This window comes from Epinephelus lanceolatus, chromosome 23 (genome assembly GCF_041903045.1).
Source record: "Epinephelus lanceolatus isolate andai-2023 chromosome 23, ASM4190304v1, whole genome shotgun sequence".
NCBI classification, from domain to species: Eukaryota; Metazoa; Chordata; class Actinopteri; order Perciformes; family Serranidae; genus Epinephelus; species Epinephelus lanceolatus.
In genome coordinates, this window is record NC_135756.1 from 6624961 (window position 1) to 6642162 (window position 17202).

Here is a 17202-nt window from a genome sequence, read left to right on the forward strand (position 1 = left end):
TGATGCGTCAGCCTCTAGTGTAACATGTAACATGCATGTCGGCAGCGTTTTATAAACAATAACAATGACATTAACATGGCAATGGTGGCTGATCTTGCCATCTGCTCAGGGGGTAAGGAGCTCCTGGACCTCACGTTTTCCAAATTTGTGGACATTTTGGGCCACTGTTCTTCTTCTTTAAGTTAGCTGCTGACTGCTACCAGCTATATCTCCTGCAATGGGTCGCATACATAGCGTGTCTTCAAAAAATCACACCCATGCCAGCCATTATCCCATCCTGCTAGCTGTCATTTTTATACAGACAATGTTCCGGCAGTGTAACTGCCTCCAATGACGGCTCATAGACGAGGCAACTCTGTCCCTTAATTCCAGTAATATACTTTTTATACAAAGCAGCCTAGTGGCATAACAGCGTAAAAATTCCTGCCTAGAGGAGGCAGCGAACACACCATAAACCAGTGTGTATTATGTTGTTACTGTAATCATTAGAAAAGAAAGCCTGTTATGTTATAAGATGCAGACCTTAAGAGTCGAATTAAAGTCATGGAAGCTTTACTTGCTGAGATGCAGCAGGAAAATAAAAGGACTGGTTAGAAGAATCTGGCATACTGGAGGTGACCAGTTGGAATATTTTAACATATCATCCAGCCCTTGTATTTTCTCTCTCTATTTTCATCCAGCAGAATGTTCAATTTACATGCTAAAATAAAGAATTGGGGTGTACTGGTGTCCTAGGGGGTTTAAGACTGTGTAATTGCAGTGTTCCCAGTTTGAGTCCAGCTGGGGACCATTGTTCAGTGTCACCCTCTCTCCTTCTCTACCCTCATTTCTTGTCATCTCGCTATTGTATGCCATTTAATTACGGCCAAAACACCCCGAAAATACTTCTCACAAATTTGTAAGAATCTATCCCGTGGAGGAGGGCCCCAGACCACGAACAGGGGTTCAGCTTCACATCCTTTTTATCCCACTTTAGCTTGAATTGCTTCTCAAAAATATCCAGGTTACAGAGGCCATCAGTGCCGCTAATTACCCAGTTCTTCCTAAAGTTATTTTTAACTTGTCAGAAATTAGACACAGATCTCTTCCTGTGCGCCAGATAATTTCTTCCTTGGAAAGACTCTTTTGCTTTGGGTGACACCAGAGGCTTCATGCCAACTGTCTCTTATACAAAACTAAGAATTAAACAAATAAAGTAAAACAAATTAATCAAATCAAATACATTTGGAGTTTGCTCCATAGTCTGGTTGTCTGTGTGTGTCTGTATGTGCCAGACTGTCAGTCTGTCTCAGTGACGCCAAACAGTTCATGCGTCATCTTCTTGAATTCACATCCTTCCCTTTTTCACTCTGTTTTTCTTATGAATTTCTGTCTAAAAATGTTGCTTTTGTTTCAGTTTTCTTTTTTCTTTCCGTTTCTTTTTGTCTCAGCTGGAGCTGAAGCCGCAGGGCCGCCTGCTGATGGAGGCCAGATATTATCTGGAGAAAAGTGGTGAGTGGTTCAAACAAATCTAACTCCACCTGCTGCCCCAACAACACTTATAAAAACTGTAATATACTGCAGCACACAGGGTTTTGCTATCAACTGCAAGAAAGCTGAAACTACTGCCAAATTAAATCAACTGCTCAAACAAAATCTGTAAAACTGAAAGTGAAAATAACAGATGGTCATCTCAATAATCTTAAAAGGTACAAGGTAGTAAGGTCGACTCAAAAATGAAACATTTTTTCTTTAATGATCAGCATTCCTCCCAGAACTTACTTGTCTACTACATTCTTACAAGTCAACTACAAGTTCTTCCTGCTGCTAGAAACAAGAAATTATATCATGTCTTGTCTATTAGAGAATATCTGCATCTTTGTGACGAGTCCACTGCCAGTTTAATGGTTTTATTCCAATTCAGATTCCTTTTATGGTAATTTTTGAGATGCCAAATAAAAGCTAGCAGAGCGCCGTCTGATTCAGAATATTTACATGCTACCTGTAAAAAAAAAAAAAAAAAGAGCTACAGAGCGATTTGCCACTGATTTCAATTGGCACTTACAGCTGTAAGACAAACATAGAGGTGGCTGATCCAAAAGGGGTAACGGTGCTAACAGCGCTAACAACAGCTACAATGCTGATGGAGCTGTTAATAAGGACAACCTGAGGGGGAACCAGAGGGTGGTCACTACGCTTCCGTGGCGACAACATCCCTCAATTGCCCTTTGCTAAGCCCCGCCGCTTTGTGATAGTCCGACAAGCTGTCGCAGTAAGCATGGAGTCCACACTGTAACTAACTGCACTCCCTGAAGGAATATTATCATATTTTTGGAGAAATGAAAGAGTGACTCCAGAGAGAAGCAGACAGAGGGGTCTACAGTCTGTGTTTGAAGGATATATCCAGGATGTCAAACTGACTCAGCAGCAACAACAGGTTAAAAAGACAAAGATAGTTAGAAGCTAAAGCCGAACTATAGGCTACAGATCACAGTGTAAAAGTGAACCACCACATCACTGCTGATCGCCACACAAGACGATGAATATAAAGGGAAACTTTGCTGATATTGAACCAGCTGTGTGGCATCACAGTGTGTGCAGATGAACCGTGTTTGGCTTCAGCCCCGTGCTGCTGCTAGGGAGGGATCTCTGGGGGAAGTCAAACAACATTCATCTGCACACACTGCAATGACACACAGCTGGTTGAATATCAGCAAAGTTTCCCTGCTTCCCTTCACTGGTTCCTGTACAGCAGGGTCAGTCTTTGTTTCACTGTTATAGTCATTACAAAGCAAAAGCAGCATGTGTATACATTCAGTAGGCTATATCTTCAGTAGCTAGCTAGCTAACCCTACACTTTTCAGGGTTTGATTTTGGTTTTGGAACAGGGAAGAAACGTATATCTTTTTCCAACCTCTCCAGGTAACGAGTATCATTAATACACGACGTGCCCCAGGCACAACATTTAGCTCCAAATCCACAAAACCAGCCTGAAAATGAAGGAAATCTGAATCGATGGAGCACAGCTGTGTTGTTGTCGGACCCTGGTCTGAGCCGGCCTGATGCTACGTTATGAGTGACACTGCTGCGTAACTGTTAGCTAGCTTGTAGGTCCTGTATGCCAAAATTTTTTCCTAGGGTAGTGAAGGCATGGTCTGTCCTACTCTACCTCTATTTGGCTAGTACTCGTTGGATTCCTTGGTTGGATTGGTTAGGTTTAGGCATGAGGAGATCAGCGGTAATGTAATGGAGTAGAGCAGGTCATGCCTTCACCATCCTGGGGAAAAAAACTTGCATTCTGAACGTTGGTCGGTAACTGGCAGAATTCATAGTCACGGAAGGACCTAACAATTTGAGAGAGCGTTTCATTGGACATAAAATTAGTAAATGCCCCCAAGTGCAGGATGAATCATCAACTTGTTTATACTGTTTTCCAGGAAATGACTAAAACTAGTCTTGTCACTGTTGGGCCAGATACTTGCATATTGATGATGATCAGTGCAGGAAACATGACATTAAAATAAACTTAAAAATCTATTTTGATGTCATGGAAACTTTAAAGGGACAGTTCGTACCACCACTGAAGCTGAGTAATGTATTGCTGTGGACTGGGGCAGCAGCAAAACCTATTTTTAGCCACTTAAAATAAAAAGTTAATATAAGTTTGGTGTATGCTACATTTAGAATATTTTCAATGCGTCACCTCACCAACAGATGGTGATTTCTGATGGGAAACTGAAACCAATAAATCACTCTCTTCAAAGCCACCAAACTCCATTAATGTAACCTAGCTGACTACATAAGTTGTTGGTCTACCACTGCCTCGATCAGTTGGTTTGCTTGTGTTATTGTGAGGTAGTTCAGATTAAAAAGAGTCACACAATAACACAAACAAACAAACAAACAGAGGCAGTAGTAGACCAGCAGCTCCTGTGTTCGGGAGTCTGGCTTTGATGATAGATGGTAGACTGAAGCTGTTAATGGCTGACTGATGGAAAGGTAAAGTGTTGAAAATATTCTAAATAGAGTGTACATTTAAACTGATGTTGATTTTTTAGGTTGCTAAAATACATTTAGCTGCTGCAACTCATCCACAGTAGTTCACTGATTACTATCTGTGTCTGTACTCCTGCGTATTTCTCCAAACTGGGGGTGTGCTGACTGACATCTACTGCAGGTAATACACTGAATATGGATAATTACCTCATACAACCCCACTTCAAAATGTCCTATCTATCCCTTTGAATGCATCCATGTAACAGTTATAGGATATTTGAGAGACTATTTAGGATTTCTTAGGGTTGAAAATACTCATATACTGGAAAAATACTGTGTACTGTGATCAAAAAATACAGCCCATCATCCAAACTGTCTGAACAGTCCTTCAAACGTCCGCATCACATGCACCCTCATGTGCTTTAATGAGCCTTAATCGTGCCAGCCTAATTTCATTTTCTCAAACTAAAAATAAGACCATTTGAGTCTCTGCCCGCTGCAGATCCTGGTGGCTGTGTGTGTTTTGTGTTAGAGCCCTTTCACTGGTGCTGTCCTGACATTAACACCATGCCAAGGCACTGAGAAGTCACTGAGAACTAAAAGGAAGAAGCCATCTCATGTTTCTATATATAGACCCCGCAAATAGGAAATTGCTGCTCAGAACAACAGGTGGCACAGCGGCTGGTGCACTGTGACAATTTGGTCCGTGGCACTTCCTCCTGAACTACACACTGACAGATAATAAATTGCCTTACAGTTTTCAAACTGACTCATAATTATATATATATGTGAGCGGCCAAATATTCACCCACTGAGTGATGATTCAGCAGCACACAGACTTTCTAAATAGATATCACACTTTTAAAAAGGATGGCTCAACATTTTGGGAAATAAAAAGAGCCCTTACATTAGTCGACTTCTCAACAAATGACTTCATACTGTTACCCGTGGCAACAACAAGCATGGCTGAAAGTGAAATTATTACCAACTCTGCGGTGGTAGTGTGGAATAAACTGTTAATGTTTTATGAACAGCCCCGGACTTCTCAGACTTTTTTAGTGCTCAGAGGGAACACACACAGGAGTCGGTGTCGTCAAGTGATTTTGTCTACGTGTAAACCTACATGATGCTCACGGCTCAACAAAAAACTGAATATATGTGACTGTGTGATAGTTGTGGTATCATAACAGCCTGTCACAGGTTACAGCGTGATGATTAGAGGAGAAATGGCAGAGCATAAAGGTCCAGGTGGGGAAAAACAACAACTCGGTCATTTAGAATTTTACTGAAAGAAGGAAATCACCAGGGGTGTCCCTGACTAAGAATTTTCATAGTCGAATCTGATTTGACAGATTTTTCCTTTAGCCGACCAATCGTCGAATCATGTTGTTTCCCCCTCATTGATCAATGAGCTCATTTGCGTCAGTTTCCGCTCCAGACAAAAAGAGCTAAAACACCCAAATAAACAAATTTAATTCTTCAGTTGGCCTAATAAAATAATAATAATAATAAAAGTAAAAGGGTTATCATTTTATCTTTATCTTTATTCCTTTCACTTCATCAAGGTATGATGCTCTAGATGAGCGCAGACGCACTGCAGCCTCATCCATGTCTTTAACAGGAGTCGTTTCTGACTCGTCAGAACTTGCCATGTCATTCACAAATAAACATCCAAAAACATCATCAAAAGGTTTAGAAACAGTTTTCCTTCTTTCTGACTTCAAGTTACTTCATTAATCAACTCAGGTTCATACAAGTTCATCCACATGGACCGTGCGTCACAGTCAATTGTTTGGCCACGTCGGACAAAACGTAGCCAAATAAAAATCAGAGTCTATCAAGAAAACAATCAGCGGTGAAATTTGTTTCAAGACACTTAAGGTAAATGAATAATCCTTCAAAAAAGTTTGATTTGAGAGCACATACCTCCTCCAAAGTGTTTGTTTATGCGCTCCGCCACCGTAAATCACCGTAGGCCTCGATGCTGCTCTGATGGTCCTGCAGCGCACTCACTCACCTCAGCTTATTTGGATCAAGCAACTGGGTGATTTATTCATGCGTAGTAATGATTATGCCTACTGATTAAAAGCATGCATCATTTTCAATTTTTAATTAACAGAAATTAGGCTGATGTTTGTATGAAAATAGGCTATATATTATGAATTACTGAAAAACAAATACAGTCTATGTCAAATCAAGATGTTCAGCAGCAGTGAGCACCCCCATATAGTCAGAATGGTACGGTCTTGTTTCATAATCACATTTTGCAACGTTTCGACGGCGAGACTGGCAGTCGAATCAGACTTCTCCGAATCGAATCACCGAATCATCGACTATTCGGGGTCACCCCTAGAAATCACACTGCCAACCTCGTCTCTCTCTTGAATCAGTCCATTAAAACTCCGGCAGATTAATGCAGATTTTACCAATTTGTCATTTAAAAATAAGAAAGTTAGGTATGTACTTTACAAAAATAATTTGGGTTGCATTTTATCAAACTTCAAGTACTGCCACAATAGTATTGGTACAAAATACTCTGGTAAACAATTTACTCAGGGCGTGCAGATGATTTATGTTTTAAAGGTCTCATCATTTCACAATACACAAGGCAATGTTTTTATGTAAAACAGCAAAAATTAGATCACAAAGTGAGGCTGCAACACAAACGACTGGTATCGACAAAATGAAACTCAGATGTTGGCAAGAAACACTTCTCGATGCACTGAAAGGTGGTAAATTGAAATCTAGCTGTGAAACCTTTCACGATGATCGATCACTCTGTCCAGGGAAGGCTGAGTTCTACAACAGTATGTATTTTTCCTCTTCAAATAAAAGGTTGTATGATGTGTTTCAGACGCTGCAGGTCAGACTGAAGAGGACCAGGAGTCCGAACGAGAGAGAGAGGGTCTGTTCGCCCTCCATCAGCGGCGAGGTGCCATCAAACAGGCGAAAGTTCACATTGTCAAATGTCATGAGTTCAGCGCCACGTTCTTCCCTCAACCGACCTTCTGTTCCGTGTGCAAAGAGTTTGTCTGGTGCGCAACAAACTGAAATATAGACCACCAAATTATCATTTACTTCATTATCATGAGTCATTTCAACCTGTTTTTATCCTCACAGGGGTCTTAACAAGCAGGGTTACCAGTGCAGACGTGAGTATCACATTAGTTTCCACACACGTTATGGAGGTGGCGTCTTTGTCCCCCCTCGTGCCTAACTGCCACCTTTGTGTCTTTCAGAGTGCAACGCAGCTATTCACAAAAAATGCATAGACAAAGTAATCGCCAAATGCACTGGTTCAGCCATTAACAGCAAAGAAACAATGGTGAGTATCCGCATCATGCCGATTCTCACACACTCATTGTTCCACATAAATGCTCTCCATGAGTGTGTCACTGTTTCTACGCAGTCACACTTCAATCTGCTGATACAGTGTGTGTAAGAGATTTGTAAACTTGTGGTTATAATGCTTACTAATCAAGAAGTCACCTCGCACAGAGGTATCGTTACACCAGACATTCTTGTCTCGGCTCATTCGCTGCTTTTATCTTCTCGCTCTTGTTTCACTTCCTCCTCAGCCACAGGCCCACTGAGCTCGTGAGAATGCAAAACCTCACGTTGTCATAAAAAAAGGACAGAGCTGCCACCCACTGTCTGGATACAGGAAGTGCTTCCTACTACTGCCTTTAGCTTTGTTTGCTTCTGTTACAACTGCCAAAACCTGTTTGCAAGGCTTAACGACGTGTATTAGGGCGTCCGTGATGAGCTGTGTGATGTGATGTGTGTTCTGCAGATCCACAAGGAGCGCTTCAAGATCGACATGCCCCACAGGTTTAAAGTCTACAACTACAAAAGTCCCACGTTCTGTGAACACTGCGGCACTCTGCTGTGGGGGCTCGCCAAGCAGGGGCTCAAATGTGAGGGTGAGAGGCGGGAGTTTTATGATTTCTGTCATTTATGTGTGGTTGTGTCAATGTTATACACACTGACTTGCCTTGTGTTAACGCAGCTGATGACACTATTTGAACGCAGGCGTCTAAAAGAAAATTTTGCCCTTTTGCCAAAAGGAAAAGTTCACAAGTGTCTCTGGATTTTAATGTCTTATATGGAAGTACAACTCACCTCGCACACTAATAATCTAATAAAGTAGCTGCAGGTGGCTGTGGATAAACATTCATAAACTACTGGTATATTAACAGATATTTTATTTCAATGTCACCGCCCTGTGAAACACAAAACAGCCACTTTTCATGAGACAAACTCCCTTTTTTTCAGCTTTGCAGCAACACATTTTTCAGACCGACTCAAGATTAAAATTCCAGATTTAAAGGTTTTACTTGTCACACGTATTGTTTATGCTTATACAATATGTAAAGTAAAATGCAGAGTCAGCTCAAGTTATTTTCACGTCTTTGTCTCCACCGTGACATCGAGGCTGCTGCAGCATGATAATAAATCACTCCAAAACATAATAACAGTAAGCTAACAGTTACAGATAAAAGAGCTGGTAATGTCGGAGCTTCTCAATGCCGCAGTTGTTAATAATTTAGCGTTGCGGCTTGTTAACTACCGGTGAGATTAACAGGGTTAAAGCTTCACACAGCAAAGCATATATTAAAAGATCTATCTTGGATTTTATGAATCTATATCAGGTCATTTAAGTGAAGATCAACTGAATAGGATGAATCAATTATTTTAACCCAGCCCTAATACTGACCCAGTGTTTACTACAGTCTAGAGATGCACCGATCCAGCTTTTTCAGTTTTGATACCGATGCTGTGGCTTTGACTATTAGCCAATACCCGATAACTGATTCCGATCCGATATTAGCCTGGAAATCCAGACCCAAATCTACAAAGATTTAGGGTCTGGCCATGAGTAATGAAAATGGCCCAACTCGAGGGGCGGCACCAAGCATGCATTTGTAAATATCACTGCACGCAATTGGATAACACTACGACCAATCAGAACAATACACAGGGTGACGTATACGCTTAGCTACCAGCGGAGCTAACTGGTAGATTAGACTCTTGCCGTATCCGGTCGGCAAAACAGCAAAAACATCCTTCTCGCAAAGGAAAGATTTGAGCGCCGTCTTCTGTTCCTCTTTTAGAGAAAAAGCCAAGTCTAGCTCGTTCATTGTAGCGGCCAAAGCCGTTTCAAACAACTGGTGTTCATCCGTAGCCATCTTGCAATGTTTACTGACTGATTCCGGACTTCATCATCGCAGCGCTGTCATCATCTGTTTAGCTAGCCTCTGGCCCGCCTATATCAGATACACCGACGTGATTGGTGCAGCTCGGTTTCATGGGCATAGGTAATGAGCATCATTACTGATTGCCAGAGTGACTCACTGAGCAAATTCAAACTGTGCTCTCGCGAGAACTCTGGATTTCCAGGTTAATCCAATACCATGGTTGACCTTAAAAGCTATATACCTTTACATGTAGAACAGAAAAGACTAGAGGCATCAGGCATTGATGACTACACAGTTCTTTCCTGAGATAAAATGAAACTAGATGAAACAGATTAATGCAATGATGAACTATTTATTTTTAACAAAAAGTGTGAAATACCTCCACACAGCAGATTCTCTCCTTTGCTCCATGATGTATAACGTAGCTCACGTCGCAGTAGATTTAAACGGAAAGCATCGCCTCAAGTATAGGTTGCATTTTCCGATACCCGATCCATCTATTTTGATGATATCAGGGCCGATATTCAATCTAGTTATCGGATTGGTGCACCCCTACTACAGTCGAGTCCAGTCAAGTAAATTCTATTCGTATTACCCAAAATCACAATCCACAAATCGCAAAAATCACAGTCAAATTTGCCTCACACTGTTGGGCTTAACAATCTGTACAGCATACAGTACCTTCTATCCTTAGAGGAATATAAGATAAGAAGGAACACAGCTTAATACCCCCTTTTCAAAGCCCTGATGATCACACGGTGCATGTGAAAATATGTGGAGGCAGAAAGGGTGAGGTGTCATAGATACACAATTGTGTTCTCAGACGGCATGTCTATATTACATCACAGTCGTGCTGTGTTTTCTGTGCAGAATGTGGCATGAATGTCCATCATAAATGCCAGAAGAAAGTAGCCAACCTCTGTGGGGTCAACCAAAAACTGATGGCTGAGGCTCTGGCTATCATCGAGAGTAAACAGCAGGTCAGACAAACAAATGTTCTCCTCTTTATAAATGTTTGAATGTGTACATTTTGAGGAATTGTCGAGGTATTGAGAAAAATTTTCCCCATCAAATTCTGCCTTAGTAAGTTGTTAAGACACCCCTGAGAATGTTATTAGTATGTACTGGAGCATGGTAAGTATGGGTCCATGTACAAAAGGTTTAGAAGGATTTTAGGGTGTGTAGTTAAGGTCTTCTGTTTCCCAGAGACATCTTGTAAGTGTCTCAAGAATTTTGTAAAGGCTTTTCCCCCTGACATTTTTTGCTTTAAAATTTTATATGAAATAAACCTCAGTCTGATTCTGGTCCTACCTTCTGTCTTCAGGCCAGAAGCACCAAGGATAGTGACATCATTAGTCGAGAAGGCCCAGTAAGTGTCAACCAGCCGGGAATGGTCCGAGCTCCATCTGGGGTGGTAACGAGCACAGCAGGCACAGCCGCACCTGCAAACAAAGGTACGTGACCTCTGAAAAAATCTCTACTTTCATCCAGCACATTTCCTCTTGGTCATTTTTCATATCATGCATTTGTTTCCCCTAATTCTGCGTCCTGACCTGCAGAGCTGCAGGGTGTTTCATGGGACGGACCGACCGACATCAGCAGGTCTATTGCTGAGTCGCCGACAGAAGAAGAGCCTCTGTACGCCGTTCCCAGGAAGGATCACCAGCCTAAATTCACCATCGATGACTTCGTCCTGCACAAGATGCTCGGGAAGGGCAGCTTCGGAAAGGTACTGCAGATGATGTGATCAAAACAAGACAGACAGAGAGAGAGAACAGAGAGAGTTCACCCCCAAATCAAAAATACATATTTTGCCTCTTAACTGTACTTCTGTTTATCAGTCTTATCAGTATAATGGAACTCGGGGGCACTCGGCCTGTGGTGCTCAAAGTAGGGCTGGGCGACATATATAAACTTGTAGGTCTAAGACTCTATAAAGTAATTAGAACTCATACGCAACACGTTCAGAGGATGGCTTTTTTCCGTGAGTTTGTCATCAGTGATATTCTTGTCATTCTCATCAACAGAGGGTGGTCACACAGACCGTTATGACTCTTGTGGTCAACACTTCTCTCTCTTCTCACAGCCAGTTTCCACAGAAAACCACTGACTTATTGTTGCTCTGATGTCATGGCAGTTATCACCGTGCATCACAAACAGCATGAGAGTGGGGGGTGTTAGAAGTGGGTTGCAAAAAAAATAACATATGAACTGTCCGGCAGCTTTCACATGTTCTTGCTGTGTTTCCAGGTGTTTTTAGCTGAGCTGAAAAAAAGCGGGCTGTTTTATGCGGTGAAGGCTCTGAAAAAGGACGTGGTGCTGATGGACGATGACGTGGAGTGCACCATGGTGGAGAGGAGGGTTCTCTCTCTAGCCTGGGAAAACCCTTTCCTCACGCACCTTTACTGCACCTTCCAGACCAAGGTAACAATCACGTAGACTCGGACTCACACCCTGAAATTAGTTAGCATTTTAGCACTTCTGGTTTCCTAGTCTTGAAGTCAATGGAATCGGTTTTTGGTTAGATGCCTTGAATAAGGTCTGTGATTAACATAAGCTTAAGAGACTCTACGGCAAAAAATACCTCAATAAATACCCCACTCATTAATTCTTAAGCTTTTAAGCGTCTTGAAAAAGGCATCATCAACACACCAAACATGGCTGTTGCAACACTGAAGTCATGCAACTGTAGTGTAGTTCCTTTATACCCTAACGTTAGCTTTTTACTTCTGGTGATTGTATTTACGCTTCAACAATCATGACAATGGTGTTCATTTGTTCAGACTATCTTGCTGAAACATGCTGGTATCATAAACTTTTGTTTGCCTCAGAGTAGGGTAGTCAACCATTAATCAGTTAACCACTGAGCATATTTTTGACTGGTTGCACATGTCAGTCTATGAGCTAATTTTGCTACTCTCAGGGTTACTGTACTGTGCACCAACCGGGTCTGGTGGGAGCTAGCTAGCGACACTGCTCATTCAGCAATTACCACTAGTAACACCATCCTGACCTGACAGCATTGCTGTGGAGACATTGCGGCCATCCTCTGGCCTCCTCGCAGGTCACTTCAGTGAGTAAGTAGCTCAACTTTGAGCCACAATCCTCCCTTAAGCATTGTTGACGACTGTTAGCTCTGTTAGCAACATTAGCAGTGTCAGCACAGCTAGTGGTGCTAACATTGCTAACAATGCTAAATGGGGTTTGTGGCTCAAAATGAAGCCGCTTACTCACTGGGTCTACCAGTGGGACAGAGGGGTGGTCACCATGTTTCCGCATCAACGTCCCAGTGGCGAAGGGCGTTACCAGTGGTAAACACCAAAGGAGCTGCGCTGCTAGCTAACTCCTACCCGACCCAGGTGGTATGCAATGCAGAGCTGCCAAGGCTAACATTAGCTAGCCAGTGGAGACTGGAGGGTGGGTAGTGGGCACTATTTCCTCATGTTAATGCAGCTAGCCCGCAAAGCCTACAGAAAATTTGAAGACATTGCCTCAAGGCGTTCTTGAGATATTGCGTTCACGAGAAAGGGATGGATGGACGATGCCCTCCTCGGCTACAACTACAACCCTGACCTATCTGTGTTTGTTGTATCCAGGAAAACCTGTTCTTTGTGATGGAGTATCTGAATGGAGGAGATCTCATGTTCCACATCCAGAGCTGCCACAAGTTTGATGTGCACAGAGCCACGTATGTATGCGCAACATCCAGTACGGCTGTTAAGACACTACTTTATCTGTGTACCGTGTACTGAGGGATGCTTCTTTCTTGCTATGAAACCTTTGTTGAAACGCAGAAACTATTACATTTGTTTTAACATAACTGCTTGTGATTGGGCCAATTTGTCTTCTATAACATCTGTGCTTAATGTGGTGGCTCTGTTTCTTTCATTCACTTCCCTTCTTCTACTTCTGTGATGGAGTCAGCAGGTAGTGATGCAAATGAAACAAGCAAGAGGAAAGACAAAAATAACACCCCCCATGTCATTTGTGTCTTCTTTCAGCTTCTATGCAGCTGAGATCATCTGTGGGCTCCAGTTCCTGCACTCTAAAGGAATCATTTACAGGTAGAGTCTCAGTAGAAGCCAGAAGCAGAACTGAAACTGATGATGACTAAAACTAAAAAGAGACCCAATGCTTTCTGTTGGTTTAATGTCTCGCTGCTCGTATCCTCTGCAGGGATCTGAAGCTGGATAATGTGCTGCTGGACTCCGAGGGTCACATAAAGATAGCAGACTTCGGCATGTGTAAGGAGAACATGCAAGATGAGTCGCGGACCGCCACTTTCTGTGGGACACCTGACTACATCGCTCCTGAGGTGACCGCATACATCATGTTATCAGCAACGTAACATAGTTTTGACTGGCCCCAGTGGAGATATTGTGTCTTGGGCGCTTGAGGCGCCCCAAGCACAAGCACCACGGACAGCAACCGAAGCGCCATATTTGTCACATTAATTTCCAGGGCTGGTACCTGCGGTTATTCCACAGGCTAGTTAATAACATGTCGGGCAGGAAATCCAAAGTGTGGGATCATTTTGAGAAGGTGAAGGACGAACCCAAGGTGATATGTAAACTCATCTTCATTGGTCGACTACAAACATGACGTATCATCTGAAACATGGAAGTAGCTACATGCCAATTAGCCCACAGCGTCATTAACAGGCGGCTCGCTCAGTGTGTGACGTGCACTTGTAGATAAAATATAGGCCTATATTAATGAAGGTTCATTAGTACGGTTTTGTGTTTCTCTGTAAGGTATCAGCTGCATGTTATTATTCAAGGCAAATTTAGAAAGGCTACACAGTGTGTTTTAACAGTGTGTGTGTTTGTGTTTCAGATCCTGCTGGGTCAGAAGTACAACAGCTCAGTGGACTGGTGGTCGTTTGGCGTGCTGCTGTATGAGATGCTTATCGGTCAGTCTCCGTTCCACGGCCGTGACGAAGAGGAGCTGTTTCAGTCCATACGAACCGACAACCCTGGTTATCCCCGCTGGCTCACCAAAGACGCCAAGGACATCCTGATCCAGGTCAGACAGTGTGTGTTAGGGGTACTTAACTAATTTATCTGTGGAAATCTGTGACTGATATTTGCTATGTGCGTATCTCAATCAGACATGCACAGTGTGTAACCTCTGGTGTGTCTGTGCTACAGCTGTTTGTCAGGGAGCCTGAGGAGCGCCTGGGAGTGAAGGGAAACATCAGAGAGCACAGTTTCTTCAGTTGCACCGACTGGAGTGCCCTGGAACAACGGAAGGTGGCGCCGCCCTTCAAGCCAACCTTAGTAAGTACATTCATAGTTGAAGTAGTAGTAGTAGTAGTAGTAGCAACAGTTAGCTGCAGATATTTTTTGAGCCTACTTTACTTATCTTAAATTGAGATAACAGATTACGTGCACACAAACACACACACACACACACACACACACACACACACACACACACATTCATTGGTTTCATTTACATTCACACTAATGTTCAAGTATTATATTATATTAAATATATATTATGAATTTGATACAGGTCACATAAACAGCACACACCACTTGGATTTTCTGAATTAGGTCTTTATCAAATTTAGCATTTTCGGATTAAAGGAAATGACCACTAAAATACAGACAGTACTTACTGACCCTCATGCCGACAAGAAGTCCAGTGCAGTTTTTTAATCCACAAAACTCGTTCGGTGGATAACAGCTAGCCGGAATAACAGCTACACTTGAAATGCATGGAACCTACATTTTGAAAATGTAATATAACTCCGCTAATGCATTTCAAAAACGTCAGAATGGATCGTCCGTCGTAATCCAAGTGCCCTGAAGCCTAACTGATGGCTAGTGGTGGTGCTAGTTCTCGAGTCTCGTGCGAGTTGCCATGTAAACACAGCACGACTGTAGAGCAGGCTAACTGACCACGGTGAGAAATTATGCTATAAAAGTGGAGTAAATTACGTCTTTTCAAGTCAATTTTGCATGCCGTGGCTTCAGGGCACTTGGATTACGACGGACGAGCCGTTCTGACGTTTTGAAATGCATTAGCGGAGTTTTATTACATTATATTAGTCTGTATAATTCGGGTTTTAGGAGCATAGCATTCTTTGGGTTTCACTTGGAGTCTTACCACAGTTTATGACACATGGCCTCTTGTCTGTTTACGATTGGCTCTGTGCATGCCCAAAATTTCTGATCGAAAGAAAAAACATCCACTTTTAAACATGTAGCCATTATGTGCCTTGACATGTTTTCCTTTGCTCTCTCGCAGACGTCGCCCAGCGACTGCAGCAACTTTGACAAAGAATTCATCAACGAGAAGCCCCGCCTGTCGTGTGCCGACCGGACGCTCATCAACAGCGTCGACCAGACGATGTTCCGAAACTTCTCCTTTGTTAACCCGGGGATGACACGCACGGCGGCGCCACGCTGACCACCTGACCAACAACCTACTACCTTACGAGCAGGCCGCTCACTCAGCCACAACCAGCACTTACTGTAACTCAATCAAACTGCAGAGACTTTAGACCGTGAATGTCACAAAACTCAGCTGTATCTGTGACACGATGATAACCACTAAGGGGGTGTCCTGGGTGTAAGGCACATGTAACTGTGACGGGATCTTTATCGCATGTCTTTACTGTCTCTCTCCATTTTAAATTTTCTAAATTAAACAAACATATCCACAAATATCCCTTAAAAACAGCCAAACGACAAACACGTCTGGGCTGAGACGAAGAGGCAAAGAAGATACACCTAAAGTCTTTACTTAAAAATTTTACCTGAAGTCCGTTGCCTCACATAGAATTTATTAAATACTTAGTGGCATATCGTTAATCACCTATAGAATTCCCCCCTAAAGTATTTAACCCCCTAACTTGCCTTTGTGCTCATCAGGGTGTGTTTATCAATATAAAATGTAATGTAATAAACGTATGGTGCCTCATAATACTTTATGAAGTTCACTTCTTTAATTAAAGCTGAGAAAACTGAGAAATTCGGTCACACGAAATTGTCCTGTAATTGTTCTATTTTCTGTCCTATTCCATAGCTTTAAGAGTCTTTTACCTACATGTTGGGTACAGAATGTTAAAAAATATTTTAAAAGGTGTTGTGTAAATAAATGTATTCTAATTCTGTTGATATACTAAACTGTCAGCTGGATGTAGATCTGTTAATGTGTACTGTAGTTTTTATTTACGTGTGTTTTCTTATTGTACCTTAGGAGTTTTATTGATGCTGTCATTTGATCAGGTACTTAGATCAGCTGCATACCGCAGTTTTTATTGTTCTCTTCATTGTGAATTCTGTACCATAAAAATGTGTGTGTGGTTTTTTTTAGACTGCTGTCTCTTGTTTCTGACTAAATCAAAACTTCATGTGTAGTATCGCTCACTGGATATACAGAGAGTGGAGGTGGAGACTGAAAGAAGAGCCAGCTCAGTTTTTCCACTTAACTCTGCCCTGTAAAATATATATTTCCAAGTAAAAGGAGATTTACTAAGAAATTCAGAAAACATCTCAAATAGCATCATTAGAAAAAACACTGAACTGTTGACAACAGTCAGTCCTTTACATGGCACACAGGCAGAAATTATATACGTAAGATCATACATGTAATTTTGTGATATCAACAATCTGGAAATATAATTCAAAGATGGTTATAGACAAAAAAGCCAAGTGGGAATGTGTGCTTTTAAATTAAATAAGCAAATCCAAGTTATTTCTTCACATTAATGCAAAAATCCTGTGAATCTAATATTGTCATTGAGCAGTTTTGCTTAGTGATTTGCGACTTTGTCCACAATGGCCTTCACCATCTATGTCGCCAGTTTCCTCCTCTCCAAAATGTTCATAAGCATGGGTCACAGCTTCTCTGATTAAGTCTGTTTTTATAGATAACAATTTTTCCGTGGGAAGTGACATGCGCCTCTTTCAGGCCTTGTTTCGTGCATATGCAATGCTTATAAATGACACCCCAAGGTCTCTACCAGGTGGCCACCCTAAACAGCCACATGGCCTACTGCGCACACTTCAATTTTTCC

The 17202-nt window shown here is 42.1% G+C and overlaps 1 protein-coding gene across 2 annotated transcripts in view; it reads left to right on the forward strand.

Annotated features, from left to right (window-relative positions):
- Positions 1-16498, forward strand: part of prkcq (protein kinase C, theta) — a 41610-nt gene extending 25112 nt beyond the window's left edge. For both annotated transcript variants that reach the window (XM_033614201.2, XM_033614202.2), the window contains exons 4-18: positions 1431-1491; positions 6830-7010; positions 7096-7127; positions 7215-7300; positions 7769-7898; positions 10044-10153; positions 10498-10627; positions 10733-10902; positions 11424-11597; positions 12770-12861; positions 13175-13237; positions 13350-13488; positions 14010-14198; positions 14324-14452; positions 15429-16498. In XM_033614201.2, coding sequence (XP_033470092.1) covers positions 1431-1491; positions 6830-7010; positions 7096-7127; positions 7215-7300; positions 7769-7898; positions 10044-10153; positions 10498-10627; positions 10733-10902; positions 11424-11597; positions 12770-12861; positions 13175-13237; positions 13350-13488; positions 14010-14198; positions 14324-14452; positions 15429-15590 — 1848 coding nt within the window. In that variant the 3' untranslated portion in view covers positions 15591-16498. The remainder of the gene's footprint in view (positions 1-1430; positions 1492-6829; positions 7011-7095; positions 7128-7214; positions 7301-7768; positions 7899-10043; positions 10154-10497; positions 10628-10732; positions 10903-11423; positions 11598-12769; positions 12862-13174; positions 13238-13349; positions 13489-14009; positions 14199-14323; positions 14453-15428) is intronic.
- The last annotated feature ends 704 nt before the right edge of the window (positions 16499-17202 follow it).